Source organism: Atta cephalotes (genome assembly GCF_000143395.1).
Source record: "Atta cephalotes unplaced genomic scaffold scaffold00006, whole genome shotgun sequence".
Taxonomy (NCBI): domain Eukaryota; kingdom Metazoa; phylum Arthropoda; class Insecta; order Hymenoptera; family Formicidae; genus Atta; species Atta cephalotes.
This window is the reverse complement of record NW_012130070.1, coordinates 1,288,839-1,305,531: the sequence shown is the minus strand read 5'-3', so window position 1 is coordinate 1,305,531 and position 16,693 is coordinate 1,288,839. Positions and strand designations below refer to the sequence as shown.

Here is a 16,693-nt window from a genome sequence, read left to right as displayed (position 1 = left end):
ATACGTTATATTATAGTACGAGGTCTAAAACTTGTATATCTATTACATAATTTCAGAATATTTATAAATAACATAAATAAATTAAATAAATTATATTTATCATTAGTTTTGATAATAATATTTAGGAAGATTACTTTAATATATTTTAATAAATAGTCATATATTTTAGTAGTATTAACTATCTTCCAACCATTCATATCGTATTTTCAAAATTATTATTATCTTTTTTAATTGTATATTTAAAAAAAAGATAATAGCAACTATAAAGGTGACAGTTATACAAGTTTTATATTTGGAAATAATGTACACACGGTGTTACAGATATATGTAGGCAGTTGCACGGCAAACTTTGCAAGGGCAAACTTGAGTAGGCAATAATGATGTATATCTTATAACTTACTGATTGAGTGAATTTATACCAATAAAGTTTGCAGCGTTTCAGTTATAACATGGAAAAATCTTCGCGCAACCCATCGTGTTGTACTGCTTAATATATCTGCAACATTTTGTACATTGAAGTTGAGTTGTTCTACATCTTTCGAAAAACTAAACTTTCAGTTTACTCGCGCTCTGACTCTCGCTCTTATCCGCTCTTTCTTTTATCCATTAAATAAATAATTACTATATAATTTATACGAAGATATAGAACAATCCGAGGGGGTGGGGGGGAGGATGGGGGGTCTTAAATAAATTATTTTATAGTTAAATAAGCTTTTTTATATAATTTATTCAACAATTTCAATTTGTAATCGTTATAACTATAAAATAAATCTATTCAACTATATATTTACATTAATTCTATCTATAAAACTTGTATAGTTATAACCTTTATAATAATTGCCATCACATTTTTTTTCTAATTGTACGCAAATTTGTTTACAGCTACATAATAATTCTAAACCAAAAATGAATCGCGTGTGCATATAAATAATAAAGATGCTTTAAAAGAAAAAAGTCAGTAAAAGTAGGAATACCGATACAACTAATGCAATGTAGAACTATAGATATAAATTAGCATGTATGGCAGTTAAAAACTCAAGGTGGCGATAAAAACTACAACGCTGATACAGCATCGTTTGTCCGGAGAAAATGAAAGAATTATGCCATCAATCAGAACTTCCTAGGGCTCGCTTATATCATTACGTACGTTAAAATTTTTACAAGGCGGTGCCCAGCAAATCCCTAATGCATACGTATGTTGTGTATTAGACGGATAAGAGTGAGAGAAAGAGGTGGCGTGTCAGGCGTGTGCTGTTTGGGGTGTAGGAAGATGATCTCTGAAACGTCTGCTATGACTCGGAACGCGCCGCATTCGCGCGCGGAAAACCGATGTTTTATCCCGCTCGTCTAAATAAAATATGTCCCCCGCCTCCTAAATATTCAAGAGATACCGCCCGGTCTGTGCCGTAACGTACCGTTCCTTCTTCTCTCAACAACGATGCCAGATCCAACCAGATCTCGCGCGCACGCACACTGACGTGCAACGGCACGCGGATGCAGGCATACGAAGTGACACGACGAATGAAACGCATAAAAGGGAAAAATGACCAGTGCCGACGGGACGGCTTGTGTGCGCAGCTTCCAGTATTTCCCTCGGGCTTTCCCCGACACTCTGCGGATCTAGTATCCTTGCATAGTACGTTGCCTCTTGTTGTCTGATATACACGTATACACGTATACATGTATTCGGTGCAGAGCACGTGCGCCGCTGCATAGCAACGTGTGTACGCGCACGTGTGCTTGCGTTGTGCAATTCGTGAAATGAAATTTAAACAATACACAACTGACCCGCCGTCGGATCGAAGATCGCATATAACAACGCGTTTAAAATTCATTCGATAAATCATTGTTGGATACGATCCAGCCATCCCCCAATGGAAAACTCCAATTTTCGCGTCGCCGCCTCGAGAAAGTTTGCGTCACGTGTGCCGCTATTTACGATATTTAACACGTAAATGAACTAGAAAATTAGGATATTTTATGAACATTTGGAGTTGATCGTAATAATTTGCCGCATCCAATTAACATAATTTATTACAGTAATTATGTGCAACACCTGTATGCTGTTGTTGTACATTCTACGATATCGCTATCTCATAATAACCTTTTTAACTTTGTATTGAGTTGACAAGTTTCTGTTTTTTAAATGACGTAATTAACACCGAATAATTTACTAGTAAATGTTTATTCATAGTAAACATGTTGTGAAAAATGACGTTTCAAATGCATTTTAAAAGAGATTTGCTGAAATTGATTAATTCTTTTTGAATTTGGCGTTGTTATGAATAAAAAGAACAAGCATTTTCAATATACTTATTTTTAGTTTAAATTTAATTTATCGCATTAATACGTGTTTGTAAGGTGGAGTTTATGTCAAAAATGACAAAAAAAATTTCAAAATTGAGATCTTTACTATTTCCATATTATATAAAATTATAATTATATTGGTATATAATTAAATTTAATATTAATTTAATTATATACCAATATAATTATAGTAAGATACGCAAAAACGTGTGAGTAACAATTGATAATAAGGCAGGTAGTAATGCCTTATTACCTGCTGCTATAAAGCTTACCGAAAAAAAGTCAGAATGATATAACTATGCTATTTTATTTATGATTCTTCTTCATTATTATTTTTTTTTAATACTATTTCATGGGTTTATAAATTTTTTGTTTTGAGCAAATAAAACAGCAGAAAAAAATGTTCCAAAAGTAGGAAAATAATTATAACGTTTTCTCTACTGAGAAAATTATAATCCTGCACTCTGAAATGCAATTATATTGTTCCACTATGAAAACCAGTTCACATATATTTTAAGTGTTTAATTATTAAACTTCACTGATGACATAAATTTAATGTTCCATTGACAAAATTAATGCAAAAAATTGCACTGAGTTCAACTTTCTCTCCACTATCTTTAGAGACGTGAAAGATCAATGCAAATTGAAATTAAACTTGTGATATTACATTAATGATTAAGGTTTGATATTTGATTACATTATTCAAATTTAAGGAGATCTTAAAGACGAGATTAGTCGTAGTATAAGTAGGACTTCCACACAACTTAAATATTGACATCACTACGTACTACTACATACATCATAATTACAATATCTTACGCATACGTACATATAAATTTTTATATAACAATAACGTTTTAATTAGACATCTAAGTTCAATTTTAAGAATTTCACGTTATTATTTCTTCGTTCAAACTACTAGTCTGTGGACTACTATTTCATAATTACAGCTGACTGCACAACTTTTATATGAAGCAAATGTTGTTATAATGTGACAGTTTTTTTTTGGAATACCATATTGGACTAGAAATGATAAAGATCTCAATTTCGAAATTTTTTGTCATTTTTGACATAAACTCCACCTTACAAACACGTATTAATGCGTATACTTTAATCCTAGAAAAGAATTTCCAAATCTGTAAAAGAGAAAAAAATATAATTGTTATATGAAAATTATGATTTAGTTGATAATATTGATGGCTTTAGAAGCTCCTTAATTTTATATCTTAATATTATATTTAGTTGATGTGCCTAATAAGCTGCGCAATGACAATAACATTTTAATGTTTAAAAATTTTGAAACTTTTAAGGATTAAATAAATAATTTAGAAAATTATTGTAAAATAAGAATAATTTAAGTTTGTGTAGTTATATGCTTTTACTATTATAGGTAAAGTCATAAAATGGACAATCAAGAATAATAATGTGTTTTATTAAACTAAATCTGCACTGATAAGAAATAGGAATTAAAGACCTATAACGGTCAAAGCTGGATCTTTGATTCTTAAATAGTTCAATATGAATTGTATATATTATACATATAATATATATACACATATATATATAATATATACAGGGTATCCCGTAAATTTTAGCCAATGTGTGTAGATAGAGCAGACTAAACTGAATCGAAAAATTCTCTACTAAACTGAAGAAAAAAAAAATTTTTTTTAATCCTTAGTTTAAAAGCTTTCATACCAAAAGAACACCCCTAAAATGTGAAAAAATATGATAATAAACAAGGATTAAATACATATCAATAAAACTTAGATATCCAAAATCTGAGATATTTTTTTATGATTACAGACATGATTTAATAATGAATTTCCTACTAAATAGTCTTCAATCCAAGAATAATAAATTCATGATGAAATCAATAGATAACGTTTATTAGTTTAGCAGAAATGCCGTTCTCTCATATTAGAGGCCTATCTCGTAATCAGAGGCTTTCCTCTATATATATAATTCACATTGAATTATTTAAGCATCAATGAGTACATGTACGTACATATTACACAATATATATATATACACATAATTCACAGTGAATTATTTAAGCATCCAATTTCGATTGTTATAGGCCTTTAATTTATTTCTTATCAGTTGTGTTCTCGCATGTACAGTCTAATAAGATTCTTATTATTTAAACCTGCATTAATTTGGTTTTATTGCATAAGTGCGGTTTTATTGCATTTTTATCGAAATCTAGCCCAATGCTGGTGCTGCACCACCAGCTGTTTTCTCAAGAAAATTATTATTCAAATTCAGCAAATTAAAAAAATGCGCATTGCAATTTTATCTTTCACAGAATGTTTACTATAAATACGAATAAATTTACTACTAACATTAAACTCGATGTTACTCATATCACAAACAAAGGGAAATTATTACTCAATATTATTGTGTCATCTTAACTATAAATTACATTGTTATTTATTTATCAGTTACATTCTATACTACTCTATAGCGCCAATATAACAGTCACGTCATTAAATTATAGCAGTTGACAAATAATATATTGTTGCAAGACGTATTTTAATTGAACCCTTTAATGAAACATCAACGTCATTAAGCGTTTATTGCCGAACATCTAGCATATAACAGCATAAAATTATGGTCATTGCGTCACATTGTATCCCTTGTATCGCTGACTGTGCATGCCATTCATCATGAATATGTACATCTCATATTTGTTACATACAAACGATAATAATGTGCGGAATGCTTGCTACAAACTCACATTCGACATCGACGGTGATCCTTTTGCTGACCGTGGGCGGCACACCATTGGTCGCGATGCAGAGATAAGCACCCATTTCGCTGCGTGTGATCCTCGTCAAGTTTAATTGCTCGCCATCATACAGGTTCACTGCAACCAGAAGCGAGAATTGATTCAGCTTGGCCGAGGGCGCAAATATAGTTCACGGAAACAGGCAGGTATATACCTTCGCGTAAGCAACGTTTCATCCTCGTTATCTCGTAAGCGAAACGAGGAAGACGGTTATGCAAATAGTTCGGTTTGAAATTTAACAACCTACAGCTTTACGTGACGCACGGACAGCTCTTAACATTTAGAACTAAAGCTTGACACTCAAAGATGAAATATCTCGCGACAGAGTCTCAACGTTTAAAACTTACGATGTAATTGCTAAAAGAATCAGAATTAAATTAAGTGCAAACAGAATAGAAGAGAGTTGCCAAATATATATTACTTAAGTAATCTTTTATATATTATATTTTCCATTTTGTACTGGTTTGTACGCAAATGAATATTGGAAATTAATGTTTCAAGTATTACATACTATTATTACAACATGTTCAATTCTTTATAATATATATTTACAGTAACAAATTGATTTGTTCAGTCTTTTTTGTAACATGCTGCAAAAAATGATTAGGCAATCACACACACATATATAGTACATATTTAGTAATTTTCTTCTATTGATCCAGTACGAAATTGAAGTATTCTATAATGAAGCAGTAAAGTTACAAGAATTCAGAATACGTTTTCACTGCTGCGTGATTTACGCCCTCGGATATATCCAGATATACATTAGTCTATTACGAAAGTTTTTAATGAGAGATTTGTATTTTACAAGTAAGATTGCAGTAAAATTACAATATAAGAAAGTCACGAAACGGGAGAAATGTAGAGATTAAGTTAATACTAAAAATCTCTTACATTTTCGTTAAAATTATTTCAGTTGCGTTAGGATTTTTCTTCCATTAAATTCTTTCTTGTTAGATCGAGTTGCAAAATTGTTATATGACTGTCACAAATAGTTCACAAACGATTACACGAGTATTAAGATCACCCAACTCGCGTGATTAGGATTTTTGTCGTTATCAGTGAAGATGTATACATTAGCTTCGTGTCTACATTACATCAAACGACGATTTACGAGGAAACTTTCGCTGGCTCTTTATCACGGAGAAATAACTGGCAGGAGTTAATAGAGAACAGAGAGATAGGAAGAAGCAAAACGATCGACACTCCGTGACAAGAAATTGACGATATAAAGCTAAATTATTATCGTTATAAGACAGAAAATGAACTATTTGCTTTTTGAGAAATATTAATAAAAGTAATTTAACTCAGTGTCAGTATTATTGTATTCGAATAATAATATCTAACAATACAAAAAATTTAATACGCGACACGTTTTTAGAAAAATAATAAAAGAAATTTTTTTAAAACGAAACAAGTGCACCAAGTATGAACTTATGCAATGTGTAAATGAAAATTATATTATAATATTATAAATGATATATTTTATCCTCCCGTGATAAAAATGTTTTAAGTTGATGCTTACAATTGGTAAATCCAAAATCGATAATGATATTATGTCGACGCGAGTAAATTCTGAAATGATTTGTAATAGTTCATACAAGTTTTATAGCCAGTAAAATGCAGTAGTTCGTATAGATTGTGATCTTCCCAAGAGGATTACTTTTGATAATAAATTACTGACTGGTAACGCAATTGGTGAGAGAACGAAATGGACTGAGAAAGGAGTTCCTTTCCGACAGGAATCCGATAAAAAGAAGAAGAGTTCCTTCTGCTTGTTTAGACGTGATATTTACTTCTTTGTATAATGTGATACTCTTCCTACAGGTAAATCTCAAATTCAATATGTATTCTTCTCTAAGATTAGCTACAATAAATAAATAAATAAACTTTATTTCTACGATCCGTCATACTTTGAGTCATATTATTATTGGCATGTTAAATTATACTATGTCTTTTGTCTATAGATACATAGAAAGAATAGTTTTGCTAAAATATAAATATAAAACATTTAGCTATACAGGATGTTTGGTAAATTTTGACAAAGCATGTAAGTAGATAGAGCGGACTAAACTGAATAAAAAAATCCACTACTATTTTGCAATGTTCAACGAGATAATAATTTTTAAAGATTGTCAAATAAGCGGATAAAATCGACGCGAATAAAAACAACTTTAAGGGGATAAAACAGAGTAAAACCTTTAAAAAAAGGCTTTTTTAAATTGATTTTCCTAAAAGTAGATAATATAAGCCTTAGAAAAAATATGAATTGATATATCAATTGGATGCACATTTTTAAGAATTTTTGTATGACTAAATATATTGTTTCATTGTAGACTTCCGTGTTCGAAAAACATGGTTTATCGCCAGCGTAAAAAACTCAAGTAATTATCTGAAATGAAAATTTTTTAAAAATTTCGAATCTGTATGAGTGGAGTTTTACTCCCTTAATAGTCGCAGTTAAGCGTAACGATTTTTTAAAATAATTCTTTTTTACAAAATGGCGGTTTAAAAAAAAATTTAATTTCGCTATATTTTGAGCCTCTTAAACATCTCGCCTTTTAAAAACTAACAGTTAATAAAAAAATCGCTACACTTAACTGAAACTATTCATTATGAAGCTGCTGTTCAAAGCTGAAATCGATTGGTCGAAAATTCGAGTTATAGACGCTGCCAGTTGAAAAGTGTAGTTTTGAGAAAAACGCATTAAAGTTTCAGTGTTGATTATTTAATAAAAATCTATCTATTTATCTATTTATCCATCTAACTCCACTGCACTATGCGCCCATTTGTTAAAACACTCACATAACTCGAAAAATATTTCAAATTTCAAAAAAACCCTCTAGAAGCATATTTTTAAGACATAAATGATTTTAAAAAAGTAAAAAAATTTTTTGACTTTTCGCTCTCTTTAAGTCTCCTTATTCCTTCAGAATTCTTTATGAAATAACTTAAAGATGTTTTTTAGAAAACTTTTAAAGTTACTTTAAAGCGTCGATTTTTTACATATTTTGCTCATTGGCTAAAAAAAGTTACGAAAATTGCAAAATGGTAAAAGACTTTTCAACTCCCTTTAATCCGCTCTATTTACACACGAACGTTTTATTAAAACTTACCGAGCATCCTGTATATATGTAGATCTGAATAAAATTTTATTGACAATTATATTGTTCGACATTTAATACTATTTTTGCAATATAAATAATCGTTTTTTCGATGTATTTTTGTCTGCTAAATATACAAATCCGTTGGTTAAATATGACTGTCACATTACAATTTTGAAGAAGAAGCGATGTCAGAGATGGAAATGACGATTTTTATGAGGCGTGACAAGTTACAATTCTTTTTCTAAAAATTAAATTGACTGGAATACAATTGGAGAGTAGTTTATGCGAGACGTTCAAACTAGTTGCTAGAATGCAAAATTTATTGCAGCATTATCATGCTTAAGATTTTTGCATAATTATTTTGATGGTCGAACAAAATTATTTTTAGATCTGTGTGTATCTAGTTGAATTTTTAGATACTTGAACAAAATTGTTCTTTCCATATACACTTATAATATCAAGTCTCGGATGATGTTATCGCAAAAACGATCAATGTCAATCGTACAGACTTCATCTCGAGAACGTATCTTCACAATGACAATTAATGAACGCGAATCATAAGAATGGATTCAGACCATCCGAATCGACGGCAGCAATACACACACCTTCCTCTCTCGAAGGGATGGCGTTCATAAATCTTTATCTCGGTTTACTTCGGCTTTGCTTGTCTCCTAGTCTCGCGATTAACCAACCCCCTACCATTAGAACGGGCGGCGATGTTTCTTTCGAGACACATGCCCTGCCAGCTCTATGGTACCTTGCCACGTGCTGCATTCATCGTAGGTCGGACGCGGCATGCAACGCCGCCGATTGGCAGGGGCAAGGCGATCGATCGGTGCGAATAATTGAGAGAACACGCGAAATCCGAGCCTGAAGAACGGTGGCGGCCGGCGCGACGTAGTCTCGTCTCGTGGATACCAAGTGACGTGATAACACCCGTCCGATAAACCGCCGTTGTTGTGCTGTGAGGCAAACGATCGCCGAGTAGCCGGATATCTGCGTGAAGCGAAAAGCGGAAAAAAATATTGACGGAGAACGTAAAAACGTATATTTCTTCGACGAGAACAAGCGCTCGATTTTCTCTCGCGACTATCACAGCGATCGACCGCGTGAATCGCGTGAATCCCTATCCTCGTCTCTCGTTTTTCGTTTAATCGCTTCAATTAATATGGCGTCTGACCGCTGCTGTCAAGGCACGCGTTTGAATTCGACGTTTAATCGGATATGAAGAGATAACTGACTATACAGATAAAAATAATAATATTCATACGATTTAATTCGAGAAAAATTCATAAATTTAATTTTGTTTAATTCTCTCAACACTCAGAGCGTTTCATTCCAATTCAGCCGAGGAATTTCTCGCAGAATAACTTTTTTCGTATTCTGGATTTTAATCAATGCATTTAATCAATAGAGTTAATCAATGTATCGAAAATAATCTTGCTTTTTACACCAATGCGTTTTAATCATGTTAAATAATTGGATACATTCATTGTCGAAGATTACCTTCGTATTACCGCGAACTCGGAAAAAAACAATTATGCGAAAAAATTTCAGAGAATAATATATTGTACACATAAAAAAGATGTGTATACAAAACAGTACGTACACATACTTACTGATAAACTTACACAGTTGCAACGTTGAAAGTAGAAATCAGAAAAAGTAATAAATTTGAAATTTTTAGAAAAAGAATTGTAAAGTCAAAAGAAGAAGAGAATAGTAGAAGGAAAGAGAGAGAGAGAGAGAGAGAGAGAGAGAGAGAGAAAGAAGAGGGAAAAATCATTCCGAGATTCCGACATGATTTCGCAGTTCATCAAATGCAGAGTCCAAAATAAAACATTGATCGATTGACGCGCCTCAAGCAAGCCTCTTTTAGGATGCAATATGTCGGATAAAATATTTGCAATGAGTTTTTGATCGTGGTGGCACACCAGTCCTTTCGATACAAGTTCATTTCGCCATCAACTCATCCGATATTAATGTATTCCGTCGTTCTTCGACGAGTCCGGGAATATTTAGATAGCGGGTAGCTCAAAGCCCGGATGCAAATCGATACATCGGATTGAGCAAACACTGATAGTTATTTTTAAGGATGATTCGCAATGAAACTTTCGCTCGGCCGTATAAAAGCTTGCCAGAGGCAGAGCGGTATCGCGGATGTGAGATATATAAATAAATACATATATAAGCTCTTACCGATATTAATTATTGGAGATACCTGAAAAATATTTTTTTGTAACACGCAACGTTCGATGAAAATTAAAATCTGTCGAAATTGCCGAGCTCTGTGAAATAATGTATGCCAATGTGTATGACAAAATTGTCGAAGGATTTAATAATATACATGATAAAAGTGGACGTGCGGACAGCGCGAAGAATGCTTTGAATATCCGAACGCACGATTGCTTTGATTGTGTATAAAATATAATGGACAATTCGTGCAATGAATAATGATGAAGTTAAAAGTATGACATTGTCGATAAATCATTCATCATTTGCATATATCTTGTTACGAAAATAATAGAAGAAGTAATCGGCAAGAATTGTTAAAGCAAGACAAGAAATATTCATTTCTGAGACCGCGTGATACGTGCTTTTTGTCCTGCACTTGCCCACGCATATTTTAGAGTCTCTCGTAACACAACATCAGAATGTTGAGGACATAAATATTCATGAGATGTTCTAGCTAGATTAGTTCTATAATTATCATACTTTCTGTAGCCGATTTTGGCATGTATCGTGCTACTATTAAATAGAATTTAACTTATTTTCAAATATTCATACACGTTTTCATTCTATTTGTAATATTCGCAATTTTTGACGATCTCAATTCATGAACAAAAATTATGAAAAATTAATTACCCTAATCTTTGTATAATCCAAACATCGATATCGTATTCGCTATTAGGAATATAATTTTATTTTCAGTCGTGTTGAATGAAATTACACTTGCAAGTTGCGTTTATCTACATTTGCATTTTCCTCGGTAACCATTCCTCGGCTCGTAAGTCAGTCTTAACATTTCCATTCATTGCGGTTTATCTTCATTCAACGTCTTTTCACTCCACAGTTTGTCCCTTGAGGCTCAGCTTGGCTATCTACCGCGTCGACTACCGTTTCTCCCGATCGATAAATTGGCTAAATATATAAATAGAGGAGAAGCGGTCGCACGAGAAATGGCGCGTATGACACATATTAATAAAACATCGAAACTAATCTGCGAAATTTTACCGCCTTACCATCCCCCCCATACTGATGCAAAGGGTATTAAATAATATTACCAACTATACCGGAGCTGTGGATACATATGCACATGCATGCATATGTACCTACCCTGCCGAAAACTTGGAGGGTAGTGCGAGTGCGTGCGAGCGGTACCGGTGCTCCGTCATGAATTTGTATGAAGCTTTAAAGGGGCTCAGATGCCCCGAAGCGCGGCTTTGCAGATGTTTGAACAGAAATTCCGGTCTTTTACGATCCTATACGCGGTACGGTGACGATGCGAGAACGGAACGACAGCGATCATGGACGAACATGAGAAAAGGCGAGAAGGAGGACTAGTGTGCGGATAGTGGAAGATGCAGAAGGGATATGAAAGGTTCTCAAGTGGTCGGGCCAAACGAAGACGACGGCGAGTTGTGATGAAACTGTTTGTAATAAAATAGTTAGACGGGAAAATTGCGCGGAATTTATTACCGGATATATTATTATCGGAATTATAAAATCGGCCGTGCTCTTCAAAGCATATTTGCGTTTACATATAAAAATTAGAGATGATCATGACTTTGGATGGAAATATGTATTTACTGTTGAAGCGTACAATTTGTGCGTAAATGTTGGAATATATAGAAAGCAATAATCAAGAAAAACAAATTTATCATACTGATTATGAGAGAAAAATGTTTGATATTTGTGACTATTGCATGATAAAATAATTATGATTAGGATTTTTCCATTTATATGATTATTACTTATAATGTTAGCAATAATAACCTTATATTATTATTTTATTAATCTTATATGTATAGTTCTCTTAAACATAAAAAAATTATGTGTATCAATATTTATAATAATATTTCAATTATTAATTATATAAAATAACAAGATGAAAAAAATGGTAAATGAAATAAAATTTTTATTTGAGTAAATAAAATCACAATTATAGTAAATAAAAATTATATATATTTTAATATTCATTTATTATTTATGATATTAAAAACTAAAAAGTATGTTAAGAAAAAACTAAAAATTTTTAAGCATGTGTATAACTATATTGATAGTACAATTAACATTTTTCATAGTTAAGGGGATCTTAAAGACGTTTAGTTATTGTCTAAGTAGAGCTTACACACAAACGATTTATATCTCATTGACACATCACTACATACAGAATGTAGTAGGTATTTCAATATCTCACGCACACATATATATAAATTTTCGTATAACAATAACATTTTAATTAGACGTCTAAGTCCAATTTTAAGAATTCCACATTGTTTCTTCATGCAAACTAATCTGTGGATTACTATTTCATAAATATAGATTGCACAACTTTTATGAAGTAAATGTTATCGCGATGTGACAGTTCGAGAGCGCTATATGGGACTAACAATAAGAAATAGTACTTAATGATCTCAATTTTGAAATTTTTTTACATTCTCGACATAAACTCCACTTCACAAACATGCGTATATTTTAATTTTGGAAAAGGATTTTCAAATCTGTAAAAGAAGAAGAAAGTAATTGTTATACAAAAATGGTATAGTTTAGTCAATACGGCTTTAGGATTCCCTAAAATAACTATAAATTAGTTAAATTATGATAATTGCAACTATTTTTTTTTCTCAATGTACCAACATTAGATATCAATATTAGATACATGGAAACAACGGTTTTGCTGATATATCTAAAAATTTAGCTAGATACATATCTGAAAATATAATTTTTTAAGCTTCAAAATAATTGCATAGGATGCCCAAATATGATAATGCTACAAAAGTTTTGAAATTAATTAATTTGAACTTTCTACATAAGGATTTCAATAGTCCAACAAAATTGTTTTGTTGATCTGAAAAACTATAACAAATGTTTTTCACAATCTTATATAATTTTAAGTAACATAATCTTATTTCTCGGATTTTGATTTGCAAGATAAAAAAGTTATTCAAATTATATTAATTTTATATTAATTTAAGCACAGATACATTAATTTAAAATACATTGATATTTGCTCTGCAAATATCAATTAAGTAAAAAATCATTTTTTCTGTGTGAAAATGTTCAAATTAAATAAATTAAGTTTTACAATTGAACGTAGTTTTATTTATATATTCGGTTTCCAAAATACGTGTAAAACACAATTGCTAATTTGAAATCAATGTAATCTCTACATTTACCAGTCGCCATTCAATTTTATTATAATTTGATACAAGTTCAAATCATGTGCTCAGTCCGCTCGTTTTTATCATTTTTATCGTTTATATTGTTTACACCATTGTAGTAATTTTTATAATTTATAGACTAATTCTTTTATAAAAATAGAATAAAATGAAAGAAATAACCTGATCGTTCTTAATGAAGAATAGATCTTCTAATGCAAAAAAACATTAACAAACAGACATTGTTTTTGAACAATAGTTGCAGACAAAGGCATTTAATTACGACCTGAAGCGAAAGTAATTGACGTTAACTAATAGTTTTTGTCGTTATATCTGATATTGTAAAATAAAATTGATTAACATTACAATTGAATTAACATTACAAAATGTCGCGAATACCTTTTGGATTTAAATTTCATGAGCTCGTAAGGTGCAATAATTTCGCATATAATTATACGAAATAATATGCGTAGACGTTCGTCAGCGGTTAGTAATGTATCGTGTTAACGGAAACCGTGGAAAATGTTTGCTTATCGCGAATGTTTGCAATCCATCACCGAAATGCAAACGGTAAAGAACGATGTGGTTTCACTCGACATTGCAAATTGACGCGTGCTAGCGCGCGATGTTTTACGACAGCATGCTTTCAGGATGATTTAAAATCCTTCCTTATCATCACTCTTCACTTTGAAAATGCCACGAGTAAAATACGCGAAGACAAAAAGCACAATGTTGATGGCCTATTTGTAATACGTAAACCGATAAAACTAATTTATCTCGTATTTTTGGATAAATAAAATCAGTGACCATAAATGTACATATTATACATATGTACACTACCATTCAAAAGTTTGGAAGTATTATTTTTTTAGAATATTAAAACGGTGATATCACACAGTAGGTACTTTCAAAGAAAAGAGAGACTTAACGAGAAACTTAACTGTTTGCGTTTTAACTATTATACTATTAGTATAGTGAGTACAAAAGTATTCGTACAGAAAAATTTTTGTTTAATCTTATTTTTAGAAAGTAAATATTAATTTATTAACAAAGAATGAAATAATTGCACATTTCTCAAAATTATTTTATTTAAAAAGATATATAATACATGTATATTTTAATAATGAATTTAAATGAAAAAAATTTATTATTTGGACATACAAAGAATATGCATAGTCGAGAAAGTTAAAATTTTTTACGATTATAAACACGCATTATTTTACGAAGTTCTATTAGAATTAAATATATCTAATGTTAATAAATTAGTAATTAATAATTAGTATTAATTTTTACAAGTGAGTAGTAAAAAAATTAGTGAGTAAATTAGTGAGTAGTAAATAGTCAAAAAATTTATATGTACAAAGAGAAATTAAATAATATACAACATTGCTACATCGTGTAATAATCAGATAATAATTAATGTAATCTGTAAAAAATCACTTGATTCCGCTCGCATAAACTTATATGATATTTTATAAAACGTTTTTTGTGATTAGTTTTATCCAAAATCTAGCTGCCAAAGGCTGCTATAAATATAATAGTTATTATTTATTCTTTTTAGGCATGCATTATTTTAAATATGAAAAATTATTCGAAATCTGGCTAAAGAAGGCAACAAGGATTATAATCAATATATCAGGAATATAAATCAATATATTATGAATACATGTGTATAAATATATTGAATTGTTCATTAAAATATATAAATTTATTATAAAATTTAGTTGGATAATTCTTTTTTAAAAATACATATGATGTGAAAGTGCTTTAATTTTCAAAATATTAAAAAATGTCATGAGAAATATTGTTATTAGTATATATGATCATTTACGAATTTTGGTGAGAATTGAAGGTTTTGACCAAAATCTTGAGTTCTTAATCTATAGTGTGATTGTTCAATCGCTCAACATAAATAGGTTAGGTATTTCTATTTGGTATTCGGTAGCAGCAAACCGATATAACACATTTCGATTACAAGGATCGATCTGGCTACAAGACGATGTATCGGATAGATGCAACAGCCGGCCGTCTGCATCAGGATGTAACTGAGGAGTAGTCGGATAGTACGATTAGCCACAGACACGGTTATAAACCGTTCCAAGTGGCAACTGAACGATTAATTTTCCGGCTTGCCAGCAATTGACTCTCTTCGCACGACCCAAACGCAGCTTGGAACAACGGGTTGAACGGGTTACACGTGCCACTAATTATTTTATAATTGGATCACGCAATTGCTCGTAATAGCAGTGACTTTGTTATTGAGGTACAGCTACGAATATGTACCGCTATTGTTAAAGCTAGTTCTGTAATGCTAAATGGTCGAACTACTGAACTAAAAACATTTATAAAAACAAGTTGCTGTCAATTATCAAAAAAATTAAGGTTATATTATTTACGTAATAAATAATAATTATTATTTAATAGTGAACAATCTCTTAATTATTTTATTCAAGTCAGTCAGTCATTTTATTCAAATCAGATTTAATAATTCAATACTCGAAAACTATATATAAATAAACATTATAGACCCTATCAAAAAGACATATTTATTTTAATATTAAAATTCTGTAAAGAGTTTACTGCGAAAAAGATCTCTACTGGGATTCAAATTTGGATATTTCTTATTCTATCTTACAAATTCGATTACTGACAATGAGACATGTGGTGATGTTATCAGTATATGTTGTTATTAGTATACATTTACACAACATTTATTTCATTCATTTATTTTGTGTATTTATTTTATTAATTATGGAATAAGCAACACTTACAGAACACATACAACATGCCAAATCATTATTTCGCATATTTGCGAAAATAATTTCATGAGAAGTTTATAGTTTTTAAAGACAAAAATGTAATAAGATAAATAAGCTACACAAGCAAAGTGTAAGCGTGCATATTTGTCCTTTTGTTTTCTGATTCGTGAAACACGATGAATCAGCGAATTATAGGCAAATTAGTTTAAAACCAGCCCACTACTAATATATATATATATATATATATATATATATATATATATATATTCTTCTTCTCAGAGAGTACTTACTTACCTACATGCGTACTTACTACTTACTAATAATACGTAGTACGTACGAACCTACGTA

At 31.0% G+C, this 16,693-nt stretch overlaps 1 protein-coding gene across 1 annotated transcript in view; it reads right to left on the bottom strand.

Moving 5' to 3' along the window:
• Positions 1–16,693, bottom strand: part of LOC105626812 (lachesin) — a 110,539-nt gene that overhangs the window by 19,796 nt on the left and 74,050 nt on the right. The window contains exon 5 of the mRNA XM_012208106.1: positions 5,048–5,176. Within this exon, the coding sequence (XP_012063496.1) occupies positions 5,048–5,176 (129 nt within the window). The remainder of the gene's footprint in view (positions 1–5,047; positions 5,177–16,693) is intronic.